The sequence below is a fragment of the Platalea leucorodia genome (assembly GCF_965183815.1).
Source record: "Platalea leucorodia genome assembly, chromosome: 4".
Classification (NCBI taxonomy): Eukaryota; Metazoa; Chordata; class Aves; order Pelecaniformes; family Threskiornithidae; genus Platalea; species Platalea leucorodia.
In genome coordinates this window covers 13,125,911-13,138,998 of record NC_138826.1, presented here as the reverse complement: position 1 = coordinate 13,138,998, position 13,088 = coordinate 13,125,911, and the positions used below count along the sequence as shown (strand labels likewise).

At 41.3% G+C, this 13,088-nt stretch overlaps 1 protein-coding gene across 1 annotated transcript in view; it reads right to left on the bottom strand.

Annotated features, from left to right (window-relative positions):
* The window catches only part of SORCS1 (sortilin related VPS10 domain containing receptor 1), a gene marked incomplete at both ends in the record, with an annotated part of 310,932 nt that overhangs the window by 69,643 nt on the left and 228,201 nt on the right, over positions 1 to 13,088 (bottom strand). The window contains 3 exons of the mRNA XM_082309176.1: positions 2,116 to 2,295; positions 7,422 to 7,511; positions 10,440 to 10,558. Coding sequence (XP_082165302.1) covers positions 2,116 to 2,295; positions 7,422 to 7,511; positions 10,440 to 10,558 — 389 coding nt within the window. The remainder of the gene's footprint in view (positions 1 to 2,115; positions 2,296 to 7,421; positions 7,512 to 10,439; positions 10,559 to 13,088) is intronic.

Sequence of the window (13,088 nt, the reverse complement as noted above, 5' to 3'; positions counted from 1 at the left end):
CCCAATGGTCAGTGATTCTTGCTCGTCCCTTGCTCTAGGAGATGGTCTCTAGGACAGCCCCTTTGTGACAGCAGACCCACTGAATGCCGAGTCCAGCATGCTACTGATGAAGTGGCACTGGAAGGTGGTGAAGATAAGAGCTATTCTTACGCCCTGCTCTGTCCAACATGCAGAAGGGGGAATAGTGTCCGTCTAGGAGTGGTCTCCTCATCCTCTACAAGGTCCAGCAGCAGAAGAGCCCATACATTGAAATAACAACCTCTGAGTGAAAGGCTTCTGATGACTTACAGGAGAAGAGAAGGGAGAACATGATGAGGCACCATGAAAGAACTACTATTTTCTCTTCATGCCCAACGCAATTCCCCGTTGAGCAGCACTGAGCAGACTTATTCTTGATGTAGAATCAGTTTAGGAATCTACACACATGAACGCATTCACTACAATGCAACCAGATGAACTTACTTCTAACACCTGACAAACATGCATACAGACACATGCACATTTAACAGGTCTTTCTCTGGCATCTTCTCCAATAATCTTGCCTATGTATATAATAATGTAATATACCACTGTCACTGCAGAAGGACTCATTTTGCAATCTCTCCCTTCCTTTTAATTTATCTATGGATTTTTTTCTTCTCTTTTCTTCATCTCCATTTACCCCTAGAGCATTCATCATTTGCAACAATCCTACTGGGAGAATCACACTGGATGGCTTTCTGTTCCCTTCCAACTAGAACATCAAATTGAAAGGAAGGTTTGTGCCAGGTTCAGTGTCAGCCACTATTCTTTCTATCTAGATAATCAGCAGATATGATGCTACAAGTCTGAGTCCATCAATTTCAATCCAGGTTACTGTGTGGTGTCAGCTTAATAAAACAAAACAAAGGCTTTTCTTCCCCCCTGGGATGTAGGACACCTTTACATAATGCAGTGAAACTGCTTCTCGAGCTGACAGTAATAAGAGGCAACAGTCTTTCCATGGGTTGCCAGAATTGCAGAGATTAAGAGTAAAAATCACGAAATGACTGAATGCTAGTGCCCATCCTCCTACAGTTCATCTGCACTTATGTACAACACTTGGTCTCTCTGTTTGGACAATTCAAGGTGGTTTCTGAGTAAAGGGCAGCTGAAGGCAAACTATACAGCAGAGCTAATATAGAGATGATGATGGGGAAATACAGGAAGCATCTTCATTTTCAAAGGAACTCAGATCTAGTTGATGGCCATTATTCTAAATGGTCAGAAAATCCCCTGGAGGACACCTGAAAAGAGAAGCTGACCCTCAAAAACAGCAGCTGAGGACTGAATTTCTACTTAGCTGAGTGCTGTCTCCAGAAGTAAAACAGGCAGCAGAGCAAGAGAAGTACAAGGCCACATTAAAAGTCCTATTCGTAGGATCAGTTGTCATAGAAGTCAATGTAAATTGGCCTTCTTACAGGTAAGCTTAGGCAGAATGTACTTGCCAGGAAAAGGCTCAGAGGTAAAAGCGACACTAAGATGAGGTAGGAGAGTTTCCATGCTCATGGGATAGCCCAAGAGGGTGTATCTAAAATCACTCCAGTTCCCAGAATAGTCCAAGCTGAGGAAGGTGACAAAGACAGCTGAAAACTGCTGTCTCTCCTTCCTTCTAAAAAAAGAGATTAGGCTGTCAGAAATGCAACAAAAATCGGAGAAGGATGCTATTCAGAGTGTTGGGAGCTTTCGGAGCCATTGGCAGGACCAGTGTGGGTCAGCAGGATTTTGGCACAGAAACTTAAAGAGTTCCTCTTCGGACTGAATGAACTATTCCACTACATCTTCTGATGCGTATCTTCCTATGCATGAAATAGCCATGAGTTCTTCCTCACCTGAGAATCTACAGGGGAGTACAGCAGTGAATCTGTTCATAATATTAGGCTGGGCCTAAATTCAACACCTGTGTAAAACCTGGCTTTGAAACTCAGCCAATTGCACTGAGGCCCTTAAGTAAAAGGAGGGTAAAACTATGTGTTTAGTCACTTTTTGGCTTTGCTGTTCACATGCATAGAACAAGACTGATGTGCAAGAAGGAAATGGTACTGGCATCACGTGAGGTCCTGAAATAGGAATGAGATGTTTGGAGTCATGACATACCTCATAGAGGTCAATCATCACATTCCCCTCCAGCCCTTGACTACTCTTGACATTTTCCAAGGCCAGGGTGAAGTACACCCCTCGGGTGTCAGATATATACAGATTGTACGTGTCATTCTGGTTCCACTCTTGTACAGCTGCAAACACCTGATTCTCATCTGTGCTGATAACATGCATGTCCTGGAGAAAGAAAAGAGAGAAAGGTTACTAGAGGGAGCTCTGCCCTGTCATTTCCAAGGGCACCAAAGTAATTGTGCGGAGCAAGGGGTATATTTAGGCTGAAGTTTAATCAGAAACTGTAGACAACGCTCCTGTAAGCGGATAATCCCATCCAGGAATATTTTACATCAGCTCTCTTCTGCCAATTTTCAAAGCGGTAATTAACTGATGAGGTGTTAATTGAACATTTACATTAGCAGTACAGTGTTATACAGCAGCACTTCCCCCCCCCCCAACACTTTCATTTTAATGAGTACTTTGTTTGGGGGGAGGGAGGGTTGTTTATTTGCTTTTTGGGGTTTTTTTTGGCACCTGAGTGATTCCACTTGTGATTGTGGAATCACAGATATTAAAAATGTGGGGCTTCTTTTAAAAGAAGAAAAAAGCAGCATCTGAAACATCTGCTTCTCACCTAGCATTCAGAAACCAAGTATGCTTGGGAACTGCTACAAGGAGAATCTAATGGGTTAATGTCTGCAGCCAGTGCTGCTGTTATTTATTATTTCTAATGACACTGTTAACTAGAAGATAAGGCCCTGGACCATTGTGCTAACCGCGCCCCCCCCCCCCCCCCCCCCCCCCCCGCGAGAAATATAACAGAAAAACAACCCTAATCCTCACTAGATGTAAAGAGCAGAATTGCAGTTAGATCACTAGTGTTATGAGTTTGGTTTTGTTTTACTCTGTTTGTTCTGTGTGTTACAGCATGCAGGAAGCAATGAAAAGACTGCATAATTCAAGAAAAAATAGAAACTATTAAACATGATTCCCTCTATCAATGCCTGGAGAAATTATTAACCAGTGGAAAAAGCCACCAAGAGAGAGAGCATTATAATGAAATTCCCAGGCTCTATCTGCCCAGCACAGGCACCCTGAATTTTTTGGTGCCATAAAAATCTGTGGAGGTAGGAAAAGAAATGCAGATTTCTTAGCACCAGGTGATTCCCAGAAGATTCAGCTGTGCTGTCTGTTTTGGGCAGATATCCCAAAGTTATTCTGCTTCCATGAATCCCAGCCAGGGCTTTCTATATGCAAAACTGGGAACTTTATCAGAAAATATACTCTTTGGAAGCTGATGCTACTTCTTCCTTCTGTTATTAATAGTCTTTGACAGTTCGCTTTCTCGTGGTTTTGTAGGGGGAATTAATACTTCCAGATGGAGCCTTGTAATGTAAAGATGAAAAATAATATAATGAAGAAATCTGATCTATAAATTTGAAAGTGGATTCGCCATGAAGTTAAGATTCAGAACACTTGTTTGTTCATCCAGATCCAGATCTGAGTATGGAGTAGATGAATATTTACTTGATTTACTTGCTCCTTTGCACTGGATTAAAATGTATCCCAGAAAACGGGCTGGTTTTGTGGAGGAACAGGTTGGCTTAAATCCTGAGGCAATAGGAAAGGCAATATAAGTCCCACTGCCTGCTACTAATTGAGGTTGTGAACAGATATCCTCTCTTAGCTCCAGCTGTGCTAGCAGAAGTTGCTGCTGCAGCTGTTTGTCAGAGGCTCCTTATTTCAGACTGTCACCCTAATCAATCTGCTGGTAGATCTGCATGAGTAGGTGTTCCCAATGTGCTTCAGGCAGCAGTGGCTAGCACAGCTCTAATCTCAAGTTTAAACTTTTGCATATGTGCATATACACATGGGTAGACCTTTCTATTTAAATGTAGACAGAGATTATAAGTAAAATTGTTTTGTCTGGTGATTATATAGTTTCATTAACTTACCGTTTTAATCAATAGTTTTGTAACAACTAGGGGAGAGAGGTAAAACGATATTTTGATCAACACCAGGGAAAACTATAGGCAATTTCATGAATGCTTAAGAAGCAAATAAGCTAATTTATTCCCATGCTTCATGAGTTTTGAGCAGATCATGCTGTAAGATGCAAGTCTAAAGAAGATCACAGTAAGGCTGAAGGAATTTAAGCCTGGTGAAGCAGAGATTGAGACAGAATTGGCATAGTATACATAGTGCAGAAAGTCAAAAAAGATAGCATTCCAACTGTTTGCCTTTGGGGATCAATTAATTTTTCCTCTTAATATGGCCTTGTCCAATAGATGCAGTAACAATGCAAAGCTTTGATAGAAAGGGATCAGTATATGGGCATCAAACTGGTCTTTGACCAACATCAGGAATTTTTTGGTTTCCACATTGGGAAGATTAAAATTAATCAGCATATCATATTCACTTCTATTTTTTTTTCACAGTGGTTTTTTTTTTTTTTTGGGGGGGGGGGGGGATAATACAAAAAGACAGCCATCATCTCAAAATAGAGCAAGAGCTTCACTGCATCTTCCACTACTACAACAGATGTTCATTTCATTTCACCTCCCTACAGAAAGGTAAGAAGACAGGAAAGTGAAGCAAGGCACTTTTCTCAAACAGTCGTTGTCATCTTCAGGGGCTCCCCATGCATCTGCCTACTGAGACCCTGAGCTTTCCTCTCTCTGTCCCAGCACATAGTGGAAGTTCATTAATATGCAGTTCTACTATCTGTCCCTCTTGCCTTTCCAAAGACAAAAGTAAGAGCACGATGCTGTGCATGGGTTTGATCAGGTGTCTACTCAAATGACTAAAGGCCAAGGCTTTCTGAATTACTAAACATGCTTCAATTGCCCTTGTTGCACTTGGTCAGGGAACTTTTCTTCCTGGCAAGTTAAATAGCAGGAATGTGTAATGCCTGTTTTATCCTGTCAATTACTGAGACTGTCATCTCTTTTTAAGGTCTGTATTTAAGTATTTCTTTTGTGGTTATTGCTTCTTCTATCAGGATGTGCATCCTGAGGTTGAAAGAAGGTGATGAATTTAAAACAGAGGTACCACATGCACCAATCCGATCAATATTCAGCCCAGCACCAGTTAAGGACAGGTCTTTTTAAAAGAGAAATTGCATGGCTTGCTTCAGTATTCACAGATGTCTGCGCACTGCATTGGTCTAAAATGGAGTGAATGTATCCTGTGTGTACATTTAAGGTGATTATCATGAGTGACATTACAGAGTCTGTGACAGATCCCACATTGTGGTGCTGTGGTACAGAATAGGCAGTACCAACCCACAGATCACTGTAGAAACTAACAGGTCTCGATAAAGACCATTTACAGGGTTAACACAACCTGTATGGACATGTGCAGACATCTTCTTGTATGGGAGAGTTTCAAGTTCATTTAGACTTTTAATCAAACTGGCTTCAATGCCAACAACAAGAATATTTTAGTTTTGATTTTCTATGGGCCATTCCTGCCTGAGCAGCAGTATCAGCTGCCAAAGCTGCCTGCCATCACACCCCTACAGTTTAGGAAGAGTGACATGCAGAGACAAAAAGCTTGATATTTCTGTCTTCAGTTCCAGAAGTTGCTTAGTACTGTTTACCATCTTTGGCCCCACTTTCTTAGCTGAAGGAGATAAAAGAGAATTTAGGCATAAAAGAAGCTGTTTGTTTCAATTCCTTTAATAGTATAATGCTTTGTGCATTTTTAATAAAAGCAGCTATCTTGCTTTGATAGCAGCCTCCCAGACAGCCACAGCTCCACTGTAGCTCCTACCAAGCCAAATGTAGCTCTTTGGTCTTTGAAGATATTCCAAGATTGTGACAAAGCATCTTATCTCCTTAAATATCTGCCTTTTTCTTTGGGTCAAATAACATGAACATATTGCTCCAGTTCCTATTCTCTGAGAACACATTGCAATTTAATTGTAGTGCATTTTCCTTGGCTCTCCAGAGATCTCTTTGAGAAGGTGGACAGTTGGAAAAATAAGTGTGGGCTGAAGGAGACAAACGGTTCAAAGCAAGCAGTCTCTCTACAGGTCTGAATCAGCTGTAAATGACCATTTTGATCTGGGTGTTACAATAAACATGCTAAAAATACAACTCCTTTATGAAGGGCTACTTCAAATAACACCTGTTTAAATTTGATCTGAATTGACAGAGTAATTCCTTCCTGCTTGGATAGGAAGTTTCAAACCAACCTATCTTTAAATGTGACTGAAGATTTTGGGGCAGACCACAGGTCTCCTGTGTCAGACCCAAGAAGATATCATGGTTTCTGGTAGGGTCCTCAGTGTCTGTAAGCTTGGGTTTTCAGGTGATGTAAACAGGAGCAAAGGGTACAACAGCAGAGTAGGTAACGTATGGCATTGAAGGCCTGGGTTTGAGCTGCAGTCTGGTTATATGACGAAGGTCACCCAGTCAGTTCACTATAAACAGGTTAGCTGGGTTGAGGAATTAAAGACAGCCAGCTGTGATATTAGCCAAATTATCCCTTTGAATATTTCTACCTACAAAATCTGTTTTACTTTCAACTTCTAGGAACAGGCTGGCCTTGCACTTTCTTTTTTTCCTTTTGACAGTCCTTGCTTAATTTCTGAGAATGCATTTGTCTCCAGATGTTAGACCTCACAGAATCCATAAGATCATTTTCTACCTTTGAGCTTAAATTTTATTTGATCCAGACTATATCAAGAATGAAAAAGCCTCAAAAAAAAAAAAAAAAAAAATCCTCTGTCTTTGTTAAGAAGCCATTAGGAGCCCAGCTGCAAAATAGTGATTTCTTCAAAATGGAGCTAACATTTTATACAGGTCTTTTAAAAAATTCAGCTCCAGAAGGCAGCAATAGCCTTTCAAGCTCCAATGCTAATTCACCATTGTTCTTAATTAGGGAAGATAGGGAGCAGACACACAAAGACATCTCTTTGCTTGGTTCCCATTAAAAGCTGCTAATGAGGCACAGCACAAAAAGCAATCCACACAGGATAGGGACAGGAGAAGGGAATTTTAAGACCAAAAAAAAAGAAAAAAAAAAGAAAAGAGAGTCCCCTCCAAAACTTAATTAACTAACCATAAAGAAATGGTAATTGACATGTGCTGTGGTATCTGTCTACATTTCATGCTGATGTCCTTGACTAGCCAAAGTGCTGACTTCGTTTTCAGTCCTTTCCTGCTTGCAAATGTTCTGTTAAAGAAGAATGATATTTTCACTCATTGCACATCATCTTGCAGTTACTTGTGTTGGATTCAAGAATTTCTGTACAATCAAAATATCTGTAGGTTCATACAGACACTCCAGCAACAGCAACATACCTTGGGCAAGGAGTATTTTGGCAGCTTCATCTGTGCAAATGCATTCCTCCTATAAGAAACGTAATAATGTGGTCTTCCTGCTGATGTCAACTAGGAGAGAAGCGGGAAAGTTATAATCAGGACTTTTTAAGATATTTTTTTATTACCAGGGAAAATACCAAGCAAAAGCTGTCAAGGGAAAGACCACAGCGTTGGTGTCAATGGCTTACAACTGCAGCACTATTACAATTGATGAATAAACATTGATCCAACTGACAGTGGCTGAAAAAGAGAGCAAGAGGAATCCCATTTTCTGCAAAGAGAGACAAAGCCCAGACTTCCAGGTGAAAGTCTGAGGAAAGCGAAGTCCTGGCTTCACTTGGGCCATTATGTCACCTGCTGATACCACAGCTCTCCTCTGACTTACCACAAAACAGTCTGTTCTTTGCTATCTGCAGAGCTGCCGTGTAGGCTACTGGTTAGATCAGCAGATTGGCAGACCTGATGCTTGATTTCTATTTCTGCCTCCAGCTTTGGTTCCTGTGTGACCCTGTACAAGCCATCACATGTATCTGTTACCGGATCAGGTAAGCATTCACAGCTCCTGAAGACAGGAGAAGCTGAGTTGATTTGGTGTTTCTGTGAATCTGGCCATTTATTTAAGTGTCTAAATACTGATGGCAATACCTTGAAAAGGCTGGCTTAGAGCAATGTGAGGTTTCTTTTCCTACCACCTATTAAAGGGGTAAAAAATAGAAATAAAAAAACTTGTCAATGTTATCTGGCTTCCAGTGCTGCTGAAGCATAATCAATGTTTGTAAAGTACTTTAAAATCCTTGGATGAAAGATACTGAGGAACAAATATTCCAAGGGATCTTCCATGCATAACTTTGCTTTAATTGCCTGATATCTGGGCTTATCAAGATTTTTCTTCAGTAGCAAGTGTTTTAAAATGCACTGCAGTAGTTTAAAATGTAAGATACACAGAGGCTAAGTTCATACCAGATTAAGTAAAATAAGAACTATTTCTTATTCTAAAGCTCTTGAACTATTTTTTAAGGGAATTGTGCAAAAGGTAGCAGAAAGAAGGCCAGAAGCATTGTTTATGAGAGAGTGTGAGTTTGTAAAGAAAACACAGTGTAGTGGGAGAAATAAACCCACATTCCTTTATCCTCATGCTTTTGAGCCTACTAATTTTCATTCCAAATGCCTTAGTTGCAGAAAAGCAAGATGGAGATCAAGGAAGGTAGGGAAGGCTAGGGGAGGGTGCTCAGGGTGTTCATCTATTCTTCCAAGCCTTTACTGTCTGGTGTAGGGCTATTCAACCTCTGAAGAACAGTGCCTGATATAATCCAGGGTCCAGCATCATCCACAGTGTGTTATTTAGCTGTTCCTTGCAAGCCAGATACATCCATATATATATATAGATATATGTAACCACTTGAAGAATCTCATTTTAAATTTCCAGCCAACAGTGAATTCACTGACTACTAGGAACAAAGCAGAGGTTGTTTCGAGGGATTACAATATTATTCTTTCATATCTGTAAGTGTCAATTATTAATGATTAGCAACTACTGCCTCTTTGACCTGTTACATTTATTTCTGTTTAAGAATCCTAAGAAGTTTAAGGATTAAAATAGGAGCTTTCCAAATCCAAATATTCCATGATACCTTCTCAAACTGCATTACAAACATGAATATATAAAGTTGTGCAAAGTCCCATCGGGCATTAAGGGGAACATCATAAGAGACTACCTCTCCTCACGTGCCTTACACCATGCAGCTAGCACAGAGGTGTAACAAAGTCAAAATTTGACAGCACTGGGAACGCTATACAACAGTTTATAGACAGAAAGAGAAATGCATCGAAATACAAAGGCTATTCAGAAAGGTAGACAATCTCCCCAGCATTGATTTCAAATGGGGCAAAGGGGTTGGTTTCTCTACAGTGTGTAATAACATCAGGTCAGAGCAGAGAAGATTAACAATCTTGAAGAGCACAAAACCAAGGCATCACTGATGAAATAATGAATCAATTCACATATGAAGAGAAATTCCCCAGCTCCCATGTCACTCAAGCCACAAACACACAGTCATTCTGAAATTAGAGAGCATGCCTGAACAGTGATTCACGCCCCTGTTTTCCTTACCATATAAACTTTTCATTTATGTCTCAGACACACTAGGCACGAAAGCTATTCTGGAATGTATGTCCCAGATTTATTTGTGGATTATTTAGACTGGTGTTTATGACTGAGTTCATTAACTGAAGATAATTAACAGTCAACTCACTCAATTTAAAATATCAGTTCTCTCTCTTCCCTCCACCCCCAAGCATGGCAGAATATAAACTGTCTGGAAGACCAGTTTAGTCCTAATGATTTCCAGTTCACCCTCATGTTCCCTGCAATTCTGTTGTTATTTTTTCACCCTATTCAGCTGTTATTAAATGGACACTGGTGGCAGGCTAATGAAACCCACAGGAGTTCAGTACTATTCACCAGCTCTCACCTGGAACACAACTTGGCTGAGTACATCTCATCTTCAGCCTTTTCATTATAACCACAACTGAGGCATAACAATAAAGCCTGATTACTCCTTCTTTGGTTCTTCCCCTGACTCCCTCCCTCCTTTTTTATTTCCTTCTATGTTCAAAAAAGCTTTGGTCTACTCCCTTGTGATAGCAGATGACTGACATATCACTTCAAGCTGAGGGGGTTACACCACTAATGCTGGAGTGCTGAAGAGACTGCAGGGAGTGGCACAGAGCACTCCAGTACATAATGGTGGATACTCCAGGTAGGAACTCTTTGACCCTACAGTGCCAAGATACTAGAGGTAAAAGGAACACTATTAGCATTGTAATGAACTGCTACAATCCACTCAGTGCCTTTATCATATGGATCTAGTGTTGTCTGATTATTTTGGGGGTAGCACACATGCACACACATGCAAAGGAAGGGAAGAGAAAATAACAGAATATAAAGCAATAGAATATAAAATAATAGAATAAATAAGAGAAGAGGGTGTTCTGCACCTGAACAAAGACATAATCATCCTGGACGATCAGGGAGTTATGGTCAATATAGCCTGGAAAAGGTTTGCTGAGAGCGGCTTCACTACAGTTCTGCATCTTGCAGGTGATGTATTGAGCATCTGAAAGGAAAAGAACAAAACCAAGACACTTGAGATCCTGAGCACAGATTCTTCCTACTATCACAAACCTATTTGGTGAAGCAGCATTTCTGCTTCCCAGCCTCATGTGACATGAAGTGACACCATCCATTCAACGCAACATACTTCTTTCTCTTACACCCCTCGTAAATCCACCCTTGATTACTTCCTTCCTTCAAGTTCCTTCCTTGTTCACCTGCCTCAGCCTCCTATTATTTCTTTAATTCCACCCTACATCAAAGCTACACATTGTTCCTTTATACTAAGAGAGAGCCTGGTATAGCTGATCTGATTATTCCATGCCACTCTTGTGGTTCCATGTTGGAATTAGACCAGAGGCAGCATTTGAAGGTGGCACAATGTAATGCTTGTAGCTCAGATCTGACAGAAACCTAATCAAGGGCATTATCACTCAGCACTGCTACCTGCCCTACCGATTTTACTTGGATGTTATCCAGGCTTGAACTCAAAGCAAGGAACTGAGTGAGGGAACAACAGAGCTTTGAAGGACTCTTTACAGAGGCAACAAACAGCCCAAGTCCTGTGACTCCCAAGGTAACTATAGGTCTGAAGATTTGTGTCTATGCTGCAGGACAGATACCCTCTGCGCTGAGCCTCTACAGTTTCCCTGCCATCCCCACGGTGTGGGATCTGCTGTAGAGCATGACAGCTTCTCCACAGTCACATGCTGAGTTTATTCAGAACATGGCCAATGTCCACAGCATACACAAGTATGAGGACACCTTCAGAGGACACCTGCCCCATAGTGTCACCACTGAGAACCCCTTCCACAGCGCACCTCTGTATTTCCTACAGCACTTACACTCTGCAGAGCAATTCAGATCACCTTGGAAAGTAATTCAGACCACCTCCTGTTCAGGGGTTTTACCTACTGCTCTGTTGACAGTGTAGGTAGATGCACTCTGGCAGACGTGGGCAATCATTCCACACTCTCTTGAAACTAGAGGTCTTAACAGCTTCAAGCAGTCATATGTTTCAAAGTAAATGGCCTAAATACAGCCCTAAAGCCATCTCATCCACTGTCACTGTATGGGATGTCCTCATCTCCTATTCTGAAGCACTGCAGGGTGCTCATCTCATAATCCATCACCTGAAGAAAAACAATTTTAATTTCTTCATGGTGCTAATTTATCCTAGAATACAGAACCAGATTCTCAGTATTCAATTTGGGCTCTTTCAGATCAATTAAAAAGTTGCTCTTTGTTTAATGACAAAGCTGATTTACAGGAAGAAGGATTTTGGTATTTTTGCATTAGCACTACAGAAACACTCCATGGCATTTAATCTTAGAACTACTTCTAATCTTTTTCCTTGTTGGAGAAACGCAGACCCTTGTTTGACATAATTACCATTTTCTGATCAGAGAAGTAGCATTTTACAGTGAAATAGAAATGGCTGGATTTTTACCATCTCATATATAATCTTGGTTATAATTAAAATCTATCATTTGACATTTCTTTCCTTGCTTCTAAGGGCTGTTGACTTCTGCTTGAAATGACATGCAGGGTAACGAACCTTCAGGAAAATTTGATGAGGGATGATTTTACCCCAGCATTTGCAGAGTTCTTGGAATATATAAAGTGCTAAGTATTATTAGTCACTGCAGTTTATAACATTTTATGCTTTTGCAGCTCACTGTAAAACATTAATTAATACAGCCCAGACAGCATGATCGAAATGCATTTCCCTTCAGAGGGATATGATTTTTTCCACGTTAGCCACGAGAGGGCAGGGAACAACGTAACTCCCAGCCAGCTCCCAGCCTGAAAGTTCCTTTTCAGAGTTGTTCAGCCCTCAGTCCCTCTGCTCTCAGGAAGAAGGGGGACAATGGGGCCAGAGCCTCTTCCACCACCCAATAGTACTGTGTGGTGCAGCATGTCCCCTCTTACTCATAAGACGGAGAACAGGCATGCATCTCTTCACTTGCAACACGACCAATTCCCACTTCTCCTGTTAACTCAATCCATTGTATCATGAAGAACACCCCCCCATACCTGCCCCCACATTTATCTTCTCTCATTCTGGGATTCTGAGTGAAGTGTCTGGCAATCCTGAGCTTAAACAAAGCAGCATCAGTTGAAATGGCTGGCCCCACCACCCCCTGAGCTATTGACAAGACTGGGTGGTTTTTCACACATGGGATCGAATCACATAGAGGTATATAGGATCAGATCTCTGCTTCCCACCTTGTTTCCTTCCCCCTCCCCTTGTTTCCTTTTGCTTCCACAGGCACACTGGCCACCTGGGGGACACTAAGAGGAGACTGCAGTGCTGCCTTACTTCCCAGGCAAACAGGCTATTTATCCTGAGAGCACAGGATGGATGCTGCTGGGACCAGCCAGCAAAGAAGATTAAGGAATCTCCTCCACAAGAGATTTTAAAGAGCAAGCCAGGTTGACATCCATTAGAGGTGACTGAAGTTTTTTCGATCCTATTTTAACAGAGGAATGGGGACTATGTCTATTTCTGCTGTGATCGCAGGAGTCTGTAC